The sequence below is a fragment of the Populus alba genome, chromosome 7 (assembly GCF_005239225.2).
Source record: "Populus alba chromosome 7, ASM523922v2, whole genome shotgun sequence".
NCBI lineage: Eukaryota > Viridiplantae > Streptophyta > Magnoliopsida > Malpighiales > Salicaceae > Populus > Populus alba.
In genome coordinates, this window is record NC_133290.1 from 12,941,566 (window position 1) to 12,961,643 (window position 20,078).

The 20,078-nt window shown below is 33.6% G+C and overlaps 3 protein-coding genes across 4 annotated transcripts; 1 reads left to right on the top strand and 2 right to left on the bottom strand.

Moving 5' to 3' along the window:
• The first annotated feature begins 3,079 nt into the window (after positions 1–3,079).
• On the top strand, positions 3,080–7,018 carry LOC118043480 (vacuolar protein sorting-associated protein 20 homolog 2). 2 transcript variants are annotated; one of them, XR_012170348.1, is made up of 7 exons: positions 3,080–3,474; positions 3,960–4,112; positions 4,187–4,339; positions 4,644–4,727; positions 5,709–5,859; positions 5,958–6,073; positions 6,615–7,018. XR_012170348.1 is itself a non-coding variant. In XM_035051467.2 (6 exons), the coding sequence occupies exons 1-6, from the start codon at positions 3,373–3,375 to the stop codon at positions 5,981–5,983; spliced, it is 669 nt and encodes a 222-aa protein (XP_034907358.1). In that variant the 5' UTR covers positions 3,080–3,372; the 3' UTR covers positions 5,984–6,261. The 2 variants fall into 2 exon arrangements, 1 of the variants encoding a protein (XP_034907358.1); XM_035051467.2 differs by lacking the exon at positions 6,615–7,018 and having other exon boundaries at positions 5,958–6,261.
• On the bottom strand, positions 7,018–10,460 carry LOC118043479 (farnesylcysteine lyase). The gene is made up of 4 exons (XM_035051466.2): positions 9,701–10,460; positions 8,151–8,510; positions 7,817–7,992; positions 7,018–7,481 (listed from the first exon to the last, which is right to left on the bottom strand). Exons 1-4 carry the CDS (start codon positions 10,400–10,402, stop codon positions 7,211–7,213), a joined length of 1,509 nt encoding a protein of 502 aa, XP_034907357.1. The 5' UTR covers positions 10,403–10,460; the 3' UTR covers positions 7,018–7,210.
• A 4,017-nt stretch (positions 10,461–14,477) lies between these two features.
• On the bottom strand, positions 14,478–19,037 carry LOC118043487 (farnesylcysteine lyase). Its single transcript, XM_035051478.2, has 4 exons — positions 18,076–19,037; positions 15,646–16,005; positions 15,312–15,487; positions 14,478–14,959 (listed from the first exon to the last, which is right to left on the bottom strand). The coding sequence occupies exons 1-4, from the start codon at positions 18,766–18,768 to the stop codon at positions 14,689–14,691; spliced, it is 1,500 nt and encodes a 499-aa protein (XP_034907369.1). The 5' UTR covers positions 18,769–19,037; the 3' UTR covers positions 14,478–14,688.
• Between the last annotated feature and the right edge of the window lie 1,041 nt (positions 19,038–20,078).

Below are 20,078 nucleotides of genomic sequence, written 5' to 3' on the forward strand. Positions count from 1 at the left end.
TTATATTAATAAACATATTTTTTTGTACACTCATTTCATTAAGCTAAAATTTTTGCTAATTTTTTTTGAAAGAAGTGTTTCATGCAAGTTTAAAATTTCAAGCATTTGAAGCCAGAGATACCTTCAGATGAGTTTTAAAAATTATTGTTTGGAATTTGTCATATTTTCCATGTTAATTTAGGATTTTTTTTTTATTTGGTTTAGAATTATTTTATTATTTATTTTCATCTTTATTCAAGATGTTTTTCATGTTGAGTTATTAGAGAAAATATCAAGTAATAAAATTTGGAATTAGATTTTCTAGTGTGGTGGTCTTACTCAGCATAATTATATGTTGTTCTGTGGTTGTTGTTTTTGTTATGTTGTTTCCTTCTTTATTAGTTGGTATTAAAGCACAATGAACCTTGATTGTTAGTTGTTGTATGTTGTTAAATAACGATGGCTAAAAGAACTGGTCACAAAATAGAACGTGCTTATGTAGAATGAAATGAAAAGGTTCTCCCTTTATAAAGTATAAGACATGCAAAGACAGATTATAGAATTGATCTATTAGTTAGTGATAATAAAAATTATAAAGACACGTTGAAGAATTATATCGTTGATCAATATAAATGAAGAAAACAAAATTAAAGGACCATGAAGAGAGTGATCATGGATCCATAACTAGTTTTGAGAACTTATTTTAAAGATATAAGCAAAGGAGGCAATTTCTTTATTAAAATGAATATGATGTTAAAACTAAAAAATTTTACGATTCTAATTCCTTAATGGAATAGAATCAACCAGAATTCGATGAAAATAAGAAAAATGAAGTTAAAGTTAAAGATTTTAATGAAGAAATCGTGATATATGATTGACCTTGAGTATGCAAAACATGTTCATACTATGTCAATTGAGATGAACTTTGATCTTAATAGTGAAACCATTCATTAGAAGAGAACCAAAATAGTTGTTGTTTCATATGTGATTTTTTATTAAGTATATTATAGAGGATGTGCCTCATATGTGCTTGTGCTTGAAAAAAATTCTAAAAATGATAGGATCAAAGTTGATAATCTTGAAGTTTAAATAAATTTTTTGAAACAAATGTCTAAAAGTTCTCGTGGTGGAGAAACTATTATAAATATCATTGGTGATAATATAATATAAGAGATACAATAAATAGATTGTTTAGTCTTTAAAATGCTAAGTCTTTGGTTTAGTTAGCGTTAAGGATGACTGCTGCAAAGGTTGAGGTGCATGGTCTTCAATATAACACTGAGATTAGTTTTGTTGCCAGGAAGGATGAGTTTATCGCTAACATGTATAAAATTTCAAAACAAAAAGGTTGGGTATATAAAGGTTTGAAAACTTTTTATTAGACATTCAAGAGCAATTCAAACTCTGATGAATTCTCTCCAACCTGAGTAGACTAATGTATAAGATTTTTTTTTAAAAATATAACTTTATAATAAAATAAATAAATTTTGATTTAATTATTGAATTGTGTTAGAATTTTGTTTTGAGATTCTAAAACGCTCTATTTCTTATAGATTTTATATTTCGTAACCATCCAAGTTCATTAAAATCTTCAAATAAGTTTCATAAGTTATTATTTAGGATTTCTCATATTTTTCCCATGACAATGAATTTTTTTTTATGAACATTTAAAAATAAAACAATAAAATTAAAGTGAAAAAACAATATTGAAAGGTTACTCAAAAGAAGACGTCAAGATAAACCTTCACATGCGAGACTCCTTGATTGAATGATATTTCAATTTAGCCTTTATAGTGTGTCTAAGTTTTTACTAATATCGCTGATGCAATTTTCAATAGCTAACTAAAAGTTTTTTTTTTTTATCTGCTCTCATACTTTCTTTTTAAAACTCACATGTATTGTGTAAGAAACTATATCCCTATAAAAAAATTATTTTTTAAATTTTTATTTATTTATTTATCATTAAAAAAAATTAATCAATGAAAAATAATTTTTAGTTAAAGAAAACTTTGGGTTAGTAAAAAAAGTATTTTTCTTTTATTTTGAGTAGAAAATACTTTTTAAAAATGATAAAAAACTCAGAATTATCTTTTTATTTATTGATTATATTAAATTTGATTCATAATCTTTTGATTGTTATATATTTTGTTTTGATTTTTTTTAATGTTGTCCCCTAGAATTTGATTTAATTTAATTTTTATATCAACTTTAGTTCTCATGTTTTTATTGTTATTTTCTTTTCTCTTATCTTTTTTTTTTAATTGAAATTTCTTATTTATCAAATTTAATCATTGTTTTTTTTGTTGTTATTTATTTTATTTGAAATAATTTATTAAATTATATATTTTTTAATTTTATTATTTTTTTAACTTTTTTATCCGGCAGATTTGATATTTATTATTTTGATTGTTATTTAGTTTATTTGAAATAATTTATAAAATCATATATTTTTTTAATTTCACTACTCTTCAATTTTTTAATCGGTAAAATTTGGTTCTTATTTTTTTAATAAGTTTGAAAAATTAAAAATATTAATAAGTTATTTTTCAGCTCATAATCAAATAATATAAAATGTTTTTCAACTCATTTTCTATGATACTACTAAATATAAAAAAATAATTCACTTTCCAATAAATCAAATTTAAAAAAAAAAATAAATTTCAATGGACAGATAAAGCCTAAAACTACAAAACTAAAGTAGGTTATTGTTGAATTTATACTAGCTAAGTGTATATTTAATATTGTAGTGTAGAATGTTTTTTAAAAAATATAATAAGTTATTTTCTAGTTTATAGGCAAACAATAAAACCTATTTTCAAATTTTTTTCTAAGAAATTACTAAACATAAAAAAATTTTATTTTTTAATAAATTAATTAAATTTTTTTTTTCAACTAACAAGCCTAAAATTACAAAATTAAAGTAGGTTATTGTTGAATTTATACTAGCTAAGTGTATATTTAGATAACGGTGGTTTTTTTTATATGTCACAATTAAAAGTTAATCCCTTAAGTATCATTGACTTCTAATTTTAGGCACTCAAACTACATTGTTAATTTCAAGCACTTCATTTCTTTGATCTAATCCTCTCGATTTTTTATTCTCTCTTTAATAATATATTCTTAAACTTATTAAAAGCCTTAAATCCACTAGGAAAGCAACCATCAAAATCCATGCATTTCAAAGTAAAATTACATTTTCTACCTCAAACTCATGGGATATGCTAGTTTGACCCTTAAAACTCCCTCATCAGTCATCTCTCTATTCAACACAAACCGTAAAATTGATTGAAAAAAAGATATTTTTGAAGAATTAAGTTCTAATTTCTATTACAACCTTTTTAGTTGATGGTAGTATCAAGGTTGTGCTGATTAAATCTCTAATCAGATTGATAAATGGGAAATTTATTTGTGAAGAAACCAAAGATAACTGATGTTGATCGAGCCATTCTCTCTCTCAAGACTCAAAGACGCAAGTTTGCCCAATATCAACAACAGGTTGATCCCTTTCTTTTTTCTATTTTTATTCAATTTTTTGAATTTTTGGGCTTTGATATTTTAATGGGGTTTCCGTGTTTTTTGTTAATTATAATCAAAATTTTGATTACCCTGGAATTTGAAAATAAAATATCTGTCTTTTGGTGCCTTAAATGTTTATTTCTCAGTAAAATTATGTAACAACAAAAAGGTAAGGGAAAGTTTAGATTTTTTCTTGGTTCTCTTAAAACCCATTTTTTGTTGTTTGTTTGCTATATTAAAAACTACAAAAAATTTAAACTTTTTTGCTATGCGCTGCTTAGGGGAATGTGTATTTTTAGGTTTATAGAACTGGGTCAGTTTTAAAGTTTTGAAATGGACTAGTGTGTTCTGGAGGATTGTGATGTTTTCTTGTTGATGAAATGTGTTATTTTTCTTCTGCTGAATTTGAGGAAGTGATCGCTTATTTGAGGTTGTTACTTTACTTTGTGATTGAAATGTTCCAGCTTGAAACTGTGATTGAAGCGGAAAAGCTAGCAGCTAAAGATTTGATTCGTGAGAAGAGAAAGGACAGGGCATTGTTAGCGTTGAAGAAGAAGAAAACACAAGAAGAATTGCTGAAGCAAGTGGATACGTGGCTCATTAATGTCGAACAACAAGTGCGTAAAAATCACGAGAATGTAGTCTGGTTTCATATGTTATATGATGTTCTACAATATGCGTTTTGGTTCAGTTGGCAGATATTGAGCTGGCCAGCAAGCAGAAAGCTGTATTTGAGAGTTTGAAGTCAGGTACTGATGCAATCAAGGCGATACAAAGTGAGGTCAATCTGGATGATGTTCAGAAGCTAATGGATGATACCGCAGAAGCTAAAGCTTACCAAGATGTGAGTTTTATCTTGTTGGATTATCAATCCCTGACACACACACACACACACACAAAGTTTATAGCATATAGAAAATAGAAATGCTCTTTCATCCTTGCAGACGTTCTTACATTATTACTGCATTTATAATGATCATAACTTGATGCTTGTATGTGCTTCTACAGTGACTTTGTAGTGTTTATTTTGTACCATTCTAATGGGGAAGAATATGAACTTTTGCCACTTGTCACTCCTTCTGTTCAAGTTATCCTTTTCCCTATACCTTTTCCTTTTCGTTTGTATTAAAATTCTAATGGTTCTGAAGGAAATTAATGCTATCCTGGGGGAAAAACTATCAGCAGAAGATGAAGAGGAGATTTTAGCTGAATTTGAGGACTTGGAAACTCAGGTATGATTAATTTTTACACCACTACTGTCTTACGAGATTTGTTGTATGTTTCTAATACTGCTTCCTGCATTATACATCTGTTTAAACCATTCATTTTATTCGTTCTACAAAAGCCATTTAGTTCTAATTTAAGGCTTGATTTGTGGTTTTGTTCAGCCTCCTGCATTGTATGTCTGTTTAAGCCATTCATTTTATTCATTCTGCAAAACCCATTTAGTTCTAATTTAAGGCTTGATTTGAGGTTTTGTTCAGTTTAGTGGTAAAGTTAATGGTTTCCAATGGACTTAGCCTTTACTTGTTAGACTGGCCAGTTCTTGTTGTTTAGCTAGGTTATGATATGGTGGCACTATGATATCTTCTGGTTGCTCCAGAAAAAAAAAAAAATCAGGAATGCTAGAAATGAGACGTGATGGGTTTAGCATGTTAATCCCTTTCATGGTTTTGTTAGGACTGAGTTGTTGGGTAAATGGTGACTATTGGACAATCACACACAAACTTTTTGTACTGGAATATTTGAGATTTGCTTAAATATATAGGAAAACGTTATTTTTTGGTCTTTTATTCCCTTTCTGTTTACCTATCCAGCCATTCCAGGATGTAAATGAGCTTTTCTTCAGTAGTTTTTCCTCCCTTTTTCCATGACCACAGCTTAGCCATCCCCATAAGATATTTCAACTGATAGTGCACTGGGAGCTATGGGTTCTGCATTTCACATGTTGATTCATATGTTTGTTGCCTTGGATTTTATAGAAGATTGAGGGGAAGATTTATAGCTGAAGAACAATTAGATGAATTGGATTTTGCCGTACTATAATATTTCTTATTTTATGGTTGTATATGCACTAGTAAATTTTATTACTGCTTTCTGTTGGTAGACCATATGCTTTTACTTGGTCTTGACTCCATCAATCTTGAGAAAGTCCCTTGATTTCCCTTTTTATTTTTCTTATTTGAAAAATAAACTTTCTTCTGTTTGTTTAGATGGCCGTTCAAGACTTGCCAGAAGTGCCCACTATAGCTGTGTCTGAGGACCAGGAGCAGAAGTTGGACCTTCCTGATGTACCAACCAAACCACCTGTGCTGGTGGATGATGCTGAAATTTCTTCAGCTGAGGTCCCCACTAAGAGAAAAGGTCAGTGTCTCTCCGTCTCCTTCCCTCACTCCCTCTCTCTATATGTGCATGCTTGTGTCTACAAGCAATTCAATAACCTGACAATTTTCAAAATGCAGTTTTGGAGGAACCATTGCCAGCATGATCAGGGAAAACATTTACAGCAACATTGCAGTCTCGTGGAGCTGCTGGCCATCCTAGATGATTCATGTCGTGGTGACCTTAATCTAAGCTTGTATGTTACGAATTCTTTTCAACTTGATAAATACTTGCAATTGCAATCATGTTGGCTTGTTTTTGCAATGCAATCATCCTCATAAGACGTGTCCATAACTGTAAATTTATCTTGTGGATAACATATTTGGTATTTGGATAAATTCAGTCTCCTGGATAATGAAATTTCTCTACTCCCTGATTTTCTCATCTACTGTAAATTGCTCTCATCCCCATAATATGCATATATACACACTGTACATGACTGTGATGGTATCCTTGGTGCTTGTCCAGTTAATTTTTTTTCTTTTTATGGGCAAGCAAAATAGTTTGGTTAAAATTCGGTAAGGTGCCAAGGAGATGGTCACCCAATTACAGAGTCGAAAAGCCGCATATCAAAATAACAAGCGATTGAAGTCCTCGCATCTTTCACATCTGCAACACTTTTAATCTACAATGCTTGTAAACCAGAAGCAGCACGCTAGAGGAAATTTGACATTTCAAATAGCTCTCCGAGGTAAATTATTCTCAGGATTTAAGCTAAATATCGATAATTGTTTCAGGCTGCGCAGTCTGTCAGCGAGGAAATATTGATGCTTCAGGGCCGCATGCTTGAAATCCATTTTCAGCCTCCACCCTCCGCATGTTTGGTCGGTTAGCGACTTGGCAGGCCAGGCTGATGTTGAATGTGGGAAAATTGAGGTTGCATCGGTTAACCCAACCTTTGAAAAATTCGTCATGCCTTGCGTGAAAAGCCTAAATCCATTTCTTTATAGCGTGAGTTTGTGATGGGTAAAGATATCTAAGCAGCACGCTTTTACTAGAGAGCTGAGAATTGTAAATCTATGGGAAAATAAAAATTAGTGAACCAGATGGCTGCCATTTTCCTATCTGCACGGTGTCATCGTTTATAAAAAATCATATCAATACGCAATTTTCCTGAATAAAGGAAAAACAAACAAAATATCCACTAAAAAAACAACTCATCAATAACATGTACACAGTATCATTGCTTTATATATTTATACATTCAATAAGCTGCTTTGATGGTTTCAAGGAAATTCTGTTGTATAACACAAGAAGTTCATATATTTCATGGTCTTGATTTCACAAAAAAGAAAAGAAAAAACCCTTATATTCTCAGTGTCATCCATACGAATCACATATCTGAATGCAACGTCTCTGCACTTGAACAGGAGGTTCTCTTTAAATCTGACGGACAAGAGGAATCCTTGCCAAAAAATCTTGACAGGATGAGTCGAGCTATGTTTTCAGCTGCAACAGCACTAGTCTCCATGGTGCTGGCTGCATTCTCAAAAGCGTTCACATAGTACAAATGCTTACCATCCAAAATAAAGGGTGCGAATCTTTCAGGAGCCTTGTAATGAGGGTAAGCGCCCCAGTTTATTCGAACGGTCTCCTTCCTCACACTACCAGTAGCAGCAATAAACATCAATCAGTGCAGAACAGATCAAGTTTTTGCATTAAAATACATAATTTAGTAATTGGGGGTGAGTTCGTATGGACTGTATACATTAATTCAGTAGATCTGCACAATTTTTGTTAAATATTCCCAGTTCTCATGAAAAAAGGTCTTAATCACACACCAAAATTATAAAAAAAGGTTCACAAGTGAAACCAAATACAACCATACTATGACTGGGGATAGCACAATAAAAACTTCGCAGTAACCATTAAGGAAATTATTATGATCCTCATTTTCCATTGAAAGGATTAAACAGTTGAGGTAAAATGAAAGTAGTACCTAAAGATGCTATCCAGTAATGCATCAGTCATTGCTTGACGAGAGAATATTTTGTATGTCATATCTGTCTCATTGTAACACCTGAGGATTGAAATGCTTGTGAAAGGAAGACCAGGGTCCTCTATTGTGGCCACCAGTTCTGGAATTTCTGAAACAGCTTTCAAGCCAAAATATACCTTTGTCCATGACAAACACCAGAATTTAATGAATAAAGTATATAACTATCATATAGAAGAAAGAAGGGCGGGCAAGAGAACAACCCGTAGAGGAGGAACATACTTATGAGCCGAAAGCCGTAAAGCAGCATGAAATTTGTAATTGCTATGATACTTACATGATTTACGAGGCCCCTCACAAAAGTTGCATGTGTGTGCTGTAATTGCCTCGTAGGAACTGAAACTGGGGGTGAAAATTGAATACTCGATTCATCTAGTGGTGTAGCAACCACTGCGACTTCACATGAATAAGAATTTCCTTTCGTGGAGTTGAGCTCATAATATTCTCCAAGATAAGAGATGGAATCAATTTCTTCATGGAGATGCAGTTCAACATCTGAACTATTAATTAGTCCAGCAGCCATCTGCCAGTTCCCTCCTTCAACAGCCCATAAACCACCACCAGATCCTGCCAAGGAAACTGCTCCGGCAAGTCCACTGATGTTGACACTTTGACCATAATTAATTCGTGTAATGACCTGCATGCAAACCCAACAGAATTCCAAGTTGTCACTAAATCTTCAGAACTCAGTTAAACTACCCGATTATGAGTGAAGTTCTCATCTTGGCTATCAGAATCTAAAGACATCACCACATCTTCCATAGTAATTGCACGTAATGAGATTCTACTTGCCACACGCACATCTATGGTGCTTATGACTAGCAAATTAGAGGTTCAGGAAACTGCCGTTCTAAATAATTTGTCTCATTTCTCTTCTTTGTTCTTTTTAAAGGAGAGAATGGTTGTTAAAGGCAGAAAAAATAATGAAAAGAAAGCAAGGGAAACGTTTATATTTACAGTTTGGATTGCTCACAAAAGTACCTTTCCACCAAGAACAAGATGGAAAACTGTTTTCACAAAATGGATAACAGATACCTGGTTACCATCTTGTTGTTTTGGGTGGAAAGGTACGTAAAACAGTGAAATGTGAGTATGTGAATAGTTTTTCTACAGCAAATCGCATATTTGGTTTTGTAAATAGTTAATAAAGCAAGGGCAACGTTTATTTTTACGATTTGGATAACTCACAAAATACCTTTCCACCAAAAACATCAAGACGGAAAACTGTTTTCACAAAATTGATAACACATGCCCGGTTTCCATCTTGTTGTTTTGGATGGAAAGGTATGTGAAACAGTGAAATGTGAGTATGTGAATAGTTCTTCTACAGCAAATCACATATCTGGTTTGGTATTAATAGTAATAAAAAGGTATGTGAACACTGAAATGTGAGTATGTGAATAGTGTTTTCACAGCAGAAGGCATATCTGGTTTAGTAAATTGTTAATGTTAATATTAATAATAATATAATAATAATAATAACAAGTGAAAGCAGTCAATATAAATACAAAATGGGGAGGCAATTCAAAAAACAAACTCGATACCTACATGAAAATACGAGCACTTGATCTCATCGCTACTGTTCCGATAATTTCTAGTAGTCCAATTCACTGTAGTTTAATCTCCTTCTTTATGCATGAATTGACATTTACGTTATGTGTTCTTGTCTTTGCATAAAAAGAAAGCAAAGGAGGAAATCACACACAACTACACAAGCCAATCCCTTTTCTAATCACACTAACTAAACTAAACAAACTACAAAAGGAATTCAAAGCCAATCGGCCAAAGTGAGGGAAAAAAGAAGTAGAAGATGAAGGAAATCCTTACAGTGACCAATTCTTTAATCAACAAAGGAGCCAATTTAACACCATCAACCAGCTCCTCCTTCAAACTCTTTCCTGTAAGATTAAACAAACCAGCCCACTTCAACATCTCCTCAACACTCTCAAACACAGGCCTTGTTTCCACTCCTTCATAATACTTCAAAAACTTATTCACTGTCTCATCAACAAACCCTTCCATTTTTACAAGTGAAAACCCGTATCTCATAAACAAATAAATCCCATTGAAAAAAGACACAATCTTGTTCACAATCCCCCAATTTGAATTCACATTTAGGGTTTTAACAACAAACCCATTGCCATCCCAAATCCCCAATGAAATTGAACTCTCTGAACTGGATGGTCTCTTCCCCGTCAAATTTAGCAAATTAGTATAGTTTGAGGCGTGGTAGTTTTTGGGGTGGAGAATTGAAGCTCCGGCCTCGAAGGCGTCTCCGCCGATTGTCACGGTGGCCATCCGGCCGCCGACGATGGCGTGTCTTTCGAAGATTAGGATTTTCGGATGGTGGCTGGTGGAGTATTGGCGGAGGAAGTGGGCGACTGAAGAGCCGCCAATTCCGCTGCCGATGATGCATACGGTAGCATCGTCGCCTCCGGATGAGGTGGTAGCGGAGGAGGAGGTGTGTGGGAATGTGAGGCCGCCGAAGATCGCGAGTAAAAAGATAATTTTTAGTGGCGACATAACCATGTCTTCTTTTCTTATTTTTTTAACCACCAGCTTTGCTCAAGACAACCTCAAAGGAAGAAGCGAAGGTATAAAAGTTTCTAGCTAGGATTTTACTGTTTGCTGTTGACTTGTGAACTATTTTTATTTAGTCCCTAAATGCTTAATGAAATAATTAGTTAGTGCTTCTAGTTTTCAAAATTCTCATATTGAATCCTTATATTTATATATTTTTTGCACGACTGATCCGAAATTACCAGGTCAACCATTTATATTAATTTTTTTTATTAAAACCGTGTCATTTTATTTTATTTTTACAAGTATTGACTAGAATAAATTTATTTGATTTTAATTTAATCAATAAAATTATTAAAAATTTAATTACATAAACCGAGTTATACTATATTAATATATATATTTTTTAATAAACTTGAAACTTGTGGGTTTAAATCATATGTTTTTCAGATTAATTCAACTGCCAAGCCCGTTCGTTGTACAAAGAAATCAATCAATTATATTTAAAAATATGTTTGAGATTGTGATAATAATAATGATTTAAAATATGTTTTATTTAAAAATATATTAAAATAAAGTTTTATCTTTAATTTTTTAATATTATTATATTAAAATAATTTGAAAATATAAAAAAAATTATTTTAAAAAAATAAAAATAAAATTTTTTAATTTTTTTTAAAAAATATAACTTACACCGTGTATTTAACCACCTTAAATTATGCAGCCGCGTGGATAAGCTCATAGTAGTATACCGTGTCAGCAATTAAAAAAAGGTACAAATTATGGCTGCAGTGCTGGTACAATAGTGTTTGAGACTGATGGAGCAAAATAAACCACGAGGAACAAGAGAGAAAAACTTCATGTGGTTAGCAAAGGGGTATGATGTTGGAATAACTGAGAATATAGTTTTGAAATTCGGTAGGGATGATGAGTTGACCCGGCATTTGATTGATTTGAGCTGGAAATAGGTTGGGTTGAAAAAAAATAAAGAAAAAAAAACCTGGTATAACTCAACTGACTCAGTGGGTTGACTTGGTTGAGACCTAGTTACAAATTTATTGATTTTTATTTTTTTTATATTTTTATTAAAACAATATTATTTTGATTTTTTTTTTAAAATTAACATGATTAACTTAATTATCTAATTAAAGTCTAGAATTTAAGCTTTGGTTGCAACTGGTTACCAAATCAGATCTTAAAACTATGACCGAGACAATAATCATTCTCCACGAAGAACTGCCAAAAAAAAAAAAATGCATTATTGACAGAGCTGCTCAAAAGCGTGGAGTCATGGTTAGATGATTAATCGTCATGTTGCAAGACAGAGATGTTAGTTTCTTTTTGAAAGTTAACAGGTAGAGTGAAGCCAACGCATATAGAAGAAAGACATTTGATGGATAAACATATTTTATATAAAATTAACTTGTTTTAAAAGCTTTATGAACATGGTAAAATGTCAGAGCTCACCTGAAACTTGGCTATATGTTGAATCTAAACATATGATAAAATATTAGATCTAATATTTTTAAGCTTAACTTTTATATATATATATATATGAGTTTGATAAAATATCAAACCTAATCATCTTTGTCTCGATCGAGCCCAAATACTTACAAGTTTAATAAGATGTCATATTCAACTCCTCTAAACTCGGCTTGTGTATTGAGTTCAAGTGTATTTAAGCATGAAAAAGTTATTTTAGATCCAAACATATAGTCAATGGTCTTTATTAGCTTTATGTTGGGTTATGAGACTATCTCTAAAACCCTTAATCCTAAATACTAAGAGTTTAGAATAGTAAATTCCCTACACTCCTAGGATATAAAAGTCATGTAAAAGCAAATTATATCTCAATTGATATTAATGTTATGAAAGAGTTATTTTCATTAGTATTAATATTATATACAAAATAAAATATAAAAGTCTTTCATAGCTTTACTATTTGCCCGTCAACACTAATGATGTAAAATGTAATTTCCATCAACATCAATAATGTGTAAAAAAATATTTTTATCAATATAAATATTGATGTAAATAACTTTTCCCTTGCTAAAATATTAAAAAGAAAAAGACTTTCGGTTCCTTGAGAAAAACAACAAGGTTCAAAGAACAAAAGATTATAAATACCCTTCGAACCATTCTGGTAAAACATTCACGATCTTTATTCTCTTATCATATATTTTCAAAGCATTTATCACATTTAAATCAAGAGTAAGCATTATTATTATTATAATTTAATGCTTACTTCTGTATTTATTATAATTTTTTTATTATAAAGTAATTAACTTAATAATTAGAGTTACCTAAACCTATAAAAAACTGTTTTGTAGGAATTAAAACTTTAGCCATCAATTCTGTGCCTTTCCAATTTCTAAAATATTAATGTAAACATATAATCATCTATTATTCAAGCACTCAAACTCTATTCCTAAACATACTGTCCAGGAGACCATTACCAACACACGTGATGAAGTTTTAAGGCACTTAATTGAAAACTTCATAAACCAAAACCATAAAACTCTGCTGGCATAAATTGCTATATGAGGAAACCCTTCACCAAAACTAATGAAATCAATGCACATTTGATTGATGAGTCATAATCGAGAATGTTGACTATGAAGAATGTTAACCATTGATTTCAAAATTAATCAATGGTAAAATAACATAGTGCTATCTATTTTCTAGCTAAATTTAGCTGAAAAGCCATTTTAGCTAGCTGTTTAGAAGACATGATCACATCAATGCTCTCTATAACAGGGACTCATGAATATATGTTTTATTATTTTTATACATCAGATGAACATTCAAGTATATATTATTCATATCCATGCTCCTCATCTTTAGCTAAGAAGGTGTTTGAAATCAATCAAAAAATGAAAGAGCTGTTGTTGCTGGCTGAAGAAGTTGTTCTTCCAATTCAGCTTCTTTCCTGTTCTTCAAGTTCTGCCTCCAATTCATCGTGAAAATGTCCAACTATTTAGATGCTCCAATGGGGGATGATAATGCTTCTTGAATCTGTTTCATGTTCTCTGTTTGCTCATTGATCTCATCCATTGTCTTTCCCACATCATCAATATTCCTGTAATCCACCATTTTCACATGCATTAATCACATGTACCAGACAACTTCATTAATCAGGTATCATACCTGCAAATAGAATTAATGGAAGGCATCACCAGATTGAAGCCAAATAAAGATGGTGTTTCCTGTTAACAGTCATTAAAAAAGAAACACTTAAATTGGACAAGACAACGAGAATCACAAATATTTCCAGAGTGAAGCAAGTACTATAAATTTTAATGAGTTTGGTTAAAACCCGGTAAGGTGCCCAAGGAGATGGTCACCCAGATACAGAGTCGAAAAGCTGCATATCAAAATAACAAGCGATTGAAGTCCTTGCATCTTTCACATCTGCAGCACTTTTAATTTACAATGCTTGCAAACCAGAAGCAGCACGCTTGAGGAGATTTGACATTTCAAATAGCTCTCTCAGGTAAATTATTCTCCTTGATCAGATTATTGGGACTTCCAGTTTGAGTCGAAATTCTTTCAAGGGGCAACAGATTTATTGCAAACATAAACTCTTCAAAGGAATGATCGCAGATGCGAACATGGATACAATACGGAACTGTAGTATATGGCCTCAAGCGTTTAACACATCAGGATCCAAGCTAAATATCGAAAATTGTTCAGCTGCGCTAGTTTGTGTCAGCGAAGAAATTTTGATACCTCAAGGCCGCATACTTGAAATCCATCTTCAACCTACCCCCTCTGCATGTTTGGTTGGTTAGCGACTAGGCAGGCCAGACTGGTGTTGAATGTTGGAAGATTTTGGTGGCTCTGGTTAACCCAACCCCTAAGAATATCTTCATGCCTTGTGCGAAAAGCCTAAATCCATTTCTTTATAGTGCGAGTCTGAGATGGGTGAAGGTCTCCAGGCATCACTCTTTTACTTAGCTGAGATCTGTAAATCTATGGGAAAATAAAAATTAGTGAGCTAGAGGGCTGCCGTCTTCCCATCTGCACGGTGTCTTCATTTATCAAAAATCATATCAAAACGCAATTTTCCTGGAATAAAGGCAAATCACACAAAATATCTACTAAAAATAACATAACTCATCATTAATTTGTACACAGTATTATTGCTTTGTCTATTTATACATTCAGTAAGCTGCTTTGATTGCTTCAAGGAAATTCTGTTGTATAATACAAGCTCACATATCTACTGATCTTGATTTACATTCACAAAAGAGAAAAAGAAAAAACCCTTATATTCTCAGTGTCATGCACACGAATCACGTATCTGGATGCAACGCCTCTGCACTGGAACAGGAGGTTCTCTTTATGGCTGATGGACATGAGGAATCCTTGCCAAAAAATCTTGACAGGATGAGTCGAGCTATATTTTCAGCTGCAACAGCACTTGTCTCCACGGTGCTGGCTGCATTCTCAAAAGCGTTCACATAGTACAGATGCTTACCATCCAAAATAATGGGTGCGAATTTTTCAGGAGCCTTGTAATGAGGGTATGCACCCCAGTTTATTCGAACGGTCTCCTTCCTCACACTACCAGTAGCGGCAATAAACATCAATCAGTACAGAGCAGATCAAGTTTTTTGCATCAAAATACATAATTTAATGAATGGACTGTATATATTAATTCAGCAAATCTGCACATTTTTTGTTAAATATTTCCAGTTCTCATGAAAAAGGGTCTTAATCACACACCAAGATTATTTAAAAAGTTCACAAGTGAAACCAGATACAACCATACACTATGACTGGTGATAGGTTAGCCAGTGGCATAACAAACAATATTAGCACAATAAGAATCTTCGCAGTAACCATTAATGAAATTATTATGATCCTCATTTTCCATTGAAAGGATTAAACATTTAAGGGCAATTGAAAGTAGTACCTAAAGATGCTATCCAGTAATGCATCAGTCATTGCTTGACGAGAGAATATTTTGTATGTCATATCTGTCTCGTTGTAACACTTGAGGATTGAAATGCTTGTGAAAGGAAGACGAGGGTCCTCTATTGTGGCCACCAGTTCTGGAATTTCTGAAACAGCTTTCAGGCCAAAATATACCTTTGTCCATGACAAACACCAGAATTTAATGAATAAAGTATAAACTATCATATAGAAGGAAACAAGGGCTGGCAAGAGAGCAACCCGTAGAGGAGGAATATACTAATGAGCTGAAAGCCGTGAAGGAGGGTGAAATTTGTAAATGCTATGATACTTACAGGATTTACGAGGCCCCTCACAAAAGTTGCATGTGTGTGCTGTAATGGCCTCATAGGAACTGAAACTGGAGGTGAAAATTGAATACTCGATTCATCTAGTGGTGTAGCAACCACTGCGACTTCACATGAGTATGTATTTCCTTTTGTGGAGTTGAGCTCATAATATTCTCCAAGATAAGAGATGGAATCAATTTCTTCATGGAGATACAGTTCAACATCTGAGCTATTAATTAGTCCAGCAGCTATCTGCCAGTTCCCTCCTTCAACAGCCCATACACCCCGACCAGATCCTGCCAAGGAAACTGCTCCGGCAAGTCCACTGATGTTGACACCTTGACCATAATTAACTCGTGTAATGACCTGCATGCAAACCCCATAGAATTCTGAGTTGTCAATAAATCTTCAGAACTCTCAGTTAAACTACCCAATTATGAGCCAATTTCACATTTTAGCCCATCAGAATCTAAAGACATCACAACATCTTCACAGTACTCGTGCATATGAGATTCTAATTTCCATTCGCACATTTACGGTGCTTCTAACTAGCAAACTAGAGGTTCAGGAAAACTGCTGTTCTAAATAATCTGTCTGGTCTCTCCATTTTTTACTTTTAAAGGAGAGAATGGTTGTTAAAGGAAGAAAAAAACAATGAAATGAAAGCATGGACAACCTTTTTTTTACAAATTCGATAACGCTTACGTTCACAAAATAGATAAAACATATTAGCAAGGAACCAATAACATGAAAAAAAAAGAAGAAAAGGAAAATCAATAGCATAGAAGGCCTGAACCTCACTTCAAAAGATTCATAAGCAGAAAAGACAAATCAATAGGAGCAAGTTTTTTGTGCAATAGTAGGAAGCTTAGGCTAGCAACGACAAGAGTGGCAAGTTTGAGTATCAAGTGCAGTCACTTCATGTCAAAATGTTGAAGGAAAGGTACAATCCTCAATCCTTACTCCTAAGACTCACTGGTTGCATCATATCTGGGTAATGGTTTTATAGGGTAAACTAGCCGGCGCACCTGCACCACATTGCAAATAGGACTCCAAATTAATTTTTAGCACAAGAGAAAAGAGCAACGATGTTATGGATGTGTTTTTCGATATCATGTTTTTTTTTTTTTTTAATTGAGAAACAGAAAGATATTTATTTTATATGAACTCATATATTGAAAAAGAGTTGTTAATTCTAATCATAGTTTAAAGCGAGAGCTAATCTTTCCTTATAAGAAGCAAAAGATAGAACTTAAAATTATAGGGACCAACAAATGAATAATTGGAAACTTCAAGGACCAATTTGAAGTTTTTCGTCCTTCTTGACAATGAATTTCAAAAGGCTCTGTTTTTTTTTTTTTTTTTTTTTATGTTAATTTTGGTCCTTGTTTCTAGCTTTTTTTAATCATAACGTCAACTTTTATTCCATAATATTGATTTTTAATTCAACATTAGAATGTTTAATTACATATTGGATGCGCAAGAGCATGTAAATATAAACTGTCCCAACACATAAAACCATGCCAATATAAGGAATAAAGTCTAATGACTAAGAGGTAAATAATGAAAAGTTCAAGGACTTAAAAGGAAAAATTTGACAATGAACAGAAGTGTGAATAGTGAAACGTGAGCGTGTGAGCAGTGCTTCTATGAAAATAAATATTAATCTCCAAATGTGAGGATGATGACACACTAATTTTAAATTGCAAAGCCTCTGATCCTTGTCGTTTTAATTTGAAACTTTGAAAATAAATAAATAAAGTTCTTGATTGTTAACCACGCCAAAGCTTTGAATTCTACTCATAGCAGGCAGAATTATATTCTTTAATTACACACAAGAAAGTTCCTAATTATTGTCATCTCATTGTCAGTGGTAGTGATTAATTAATTTGTTGTGGTATCGAACAACTTCAAAATTAATGTCATTAATTATCACTTAATTATAAGCCGAAAGGACGAAGCCATGAAAAATATAATTTAATTAGTTTATTTTAAATTTATTTTTTAAAAAATTATTAGTTTGAGTTTTATATATTTTATAAATTATAAAATATATATGTGAACAGTACAACTCCGAAACGGCACGCCGAAACGCTCCGAAATCGAAACATTCCGTTCCAATTGAAAAAACGAAACACCTGCCGAAACGGTATTGACAACCTTGCTTCTATCGTGAAACTTCAAAGGAAAAAAATATTAACTATGTACTAAAACATAACATGAAAGAATGAAATTGAAAAGGAATAAAGTCCAATGACTGAAATGAAAATAATAAAAAACATTAGGGACTAAAAAAAAGGAAAAAAAAATTGATGTTTGAACGTGAAATGTGAGTGTGTAAATAGTGTTTCCATAGTGAAACCTATAAGGAAAAAGTTAACAGTGAACATTGAAAAGTGAGGGAAAAAAGAAGTAGAAGAAGAAGGAAATCCTTACAGTGACCAGTTCCTTAATCAACAATGGAGATAATTTAACACCATCAACCAGCTCCTCCGTCAAACTCTTTCCTGTAAGATTAAACAAACCAGCCCACTTCAACATCTCCTCAACACTCTCAAACACAGGCCTTGTTTCCACTCCTTCATAATACTTCAAAAACTTACTCACTGTCTCGTCCACAAAGCCTTCCATTTTTACAAGTGAAAATCCATATCTCGTAAACAGATAAATCCCATTAAAAAAAGACACAATCTTGTTCACAATTCCCCACTTTGACTTCAGATTTAGGGTTTTAACAACAAACCCATTACCATCCCAAATCCCCAATGAAAAGGAACCCTCTGAACTGGATGGTCTCTTCCTCGTCAAGTTTAGTAAATTAGTATAGTTCGAGGCGTGGTAGTTTTTGGGGTGGAGAATTGAAGCTCCGGCCTCGAGGGCGTCGCCGCCGATTGTCACGGAGGCTATCCGACCGCCGACGATGGCGTGTCTTTCGAAGATTAGGATTTTCGGATGGTGGCTGGTGGAGTACTGGCGGAGGAAGTGGGCGACTGATGAGCCGCCAATTCCGCTGCCGATGATGCATACGGTAGCGCCGTCGCCTCCGGCTGCGGTGGAGGAGGAGGTGTGTGGGAAAGTGAAGGAGAAGAGCGCGAGTAAAGAGAAGATTTTCAGTGAAAAAAGAAACATATTTACTCGTTGTCTTGTCACCACCAGCTTTGATCAAGACACTATCAACAAGGGATGTTACTGCTTAATGTTGACTTTGATTGATTGTACCTTCTTATAATGGTAATAAACATAGAACCAATGCCCACGTCCTTCCACTGGTTTTGGTTTGGCAGCTTCTTCCAGTGTGCCGTGGGTTTTTGATCGAGGGCGTGTCTGGAAATGCGGAGTGCGGCAATGGGTTTGATGAATCCATTACCCTCTGGTTGAACCCGTGGGTAATGGATTCAACAAAACTATGTGCTATGAAAGATACCATGTGTACTGCTGGTGTTTTTGTGTAGCCGTAAAAACAATTTGAAAATATTAAAGAATTTAATTTAAAAAAAAAACAAAATTATATTTTGATTAGTTTCTGCTGGGACAATCCTGTACATCTGGGCATCTGGCCTCAACTTGTTTCTCGTTCATCCTCATCTGCAGCTTTTTTTTTCCTCGTCATTCTCTTCCCCGTCTCCATCTTCTTCTTCGTTCTCATCTATCCCTCCATCAGCTTTTGGTCCGCCTGGAGGAGGTGGTAGCACCTCTTCAACCAATTCCACTAGTTCTTCAACGATCGGCATTCCAAAACGTGCCTCCATTTCCTCTATGATCTGTCGAATATAAGACAAGTAACTATTTAATGAAAACACCGAGGGAAACCAAGTGTTCTTGACACGAAGAAAAACAGAGGCAAAGGAAGAGAAGAGAGTAGCGATATTGACCAGGAGAGCAAGCAACAACTGCCTTCCTAGTGAACTTTTGTCGATACCATGATTGACCATGATATACAATTCCTTCAACCAGATGCAACCAAAAGAAAGGGGAAGAGATTGACCATCATCGAGGAAACAAATGGCACTGTTTTTCCAGATTATAAACTATGGAAATTAGACAGTATCACCATGGCATGATTCCTTCACCCAGGCTATGAACATTACGAGGTTGGATATTAATTTCTAACAATGGTATCATATTTGCTGCAACACCCACAGGGATCATAGACAAAGAAATCATGTAGCCAGTTATTGCCCATGATACTTTCCAGCCCAAGCTGGAAGCTACCATTTAAATACAAACACAAATCAAACCAGAAGCGACGTACCTTCAAGAACATGCTCATAGCACATAAACAAGGGAACGATACTTGTGTTACACCAGGAAGGCTTGTTACACCAGGAAGGCTATCAATGACTAAACGGTGCTGAATGCTCCTAGCAGATGCAAAATTCTCATAAAATGCAACCCCCCTTTTTTGTTACATATTGGTAACATTAATGCACCATTAAATT

Excerpts from the sequence above, each read along its gene's own strand:
- LOC118043480 (XM_035051467.2), top strand. The coding sequence starts at position 3,373 with ATGGGAAATTTATTTGTGAAGAAACCAAAGATAACTGATGTTGATCGA. Across the intron at positions 4,340-4,643 it reads AAGCTAAAGCTTACCAAGAT|GAAATTAATGCTATCCTGGG; the intron begins GTGAGTTTTATC and ends ATGGTTCTGAAG. Across the intron at positions 4,728-5,708 it reads TTGAGGACTTGGAAACTCAG|ATGGCCGTTCAAGACTTGCC; the intron begins GTATGATTAATT and ends CTGTTTGTTTAG.
- LOC118043479 (XM_035051466.2), bottom strand. The coding sequence starts at position 10,402 with ATGGTTATGTCGCCACTAAAAATTATCTTTTTACTCGCGATCTTCGGC. Across the intron at positions 8,511-9,700 it reads TGATTAAAGAATTGGTCACT|GTCATTACACGAATTAATTA; the intron begins GTAAGGATTTCC and ends GTTTGCATGCAG. Across the intron at positions 7,482-7,816 it reads TTACTGGATAGCATCTTTAG|TGTGAGGAAGGAGACCGTTC; the intron begins GTACTACTTTCA and ends TGCTACTGGTAG.
- LOC118043487 (XM_035051478.2), bottom strand. The coding sequence starts at position 18,768 with ATGTTTCTTTTTTCACTGAAAATCTTCTCTTTACTCGCGCTCTTCTCC. Across the intron at positions 16,006-18,075 it reads TGATTAAGGAACTGGTCACT|GTCATTACACGAGTTAATTA; the intron begins GTAAGGATTTCC and ends GTTTGCATGCAG. Across the intron at positions 14,960-15,311 it reads TTACTGGATAGCATCTTTAG|TGTGAGGAAGGAGACCGTTC; the intron begins GTACTACTTTCA and ends CGCTACTGGTAG.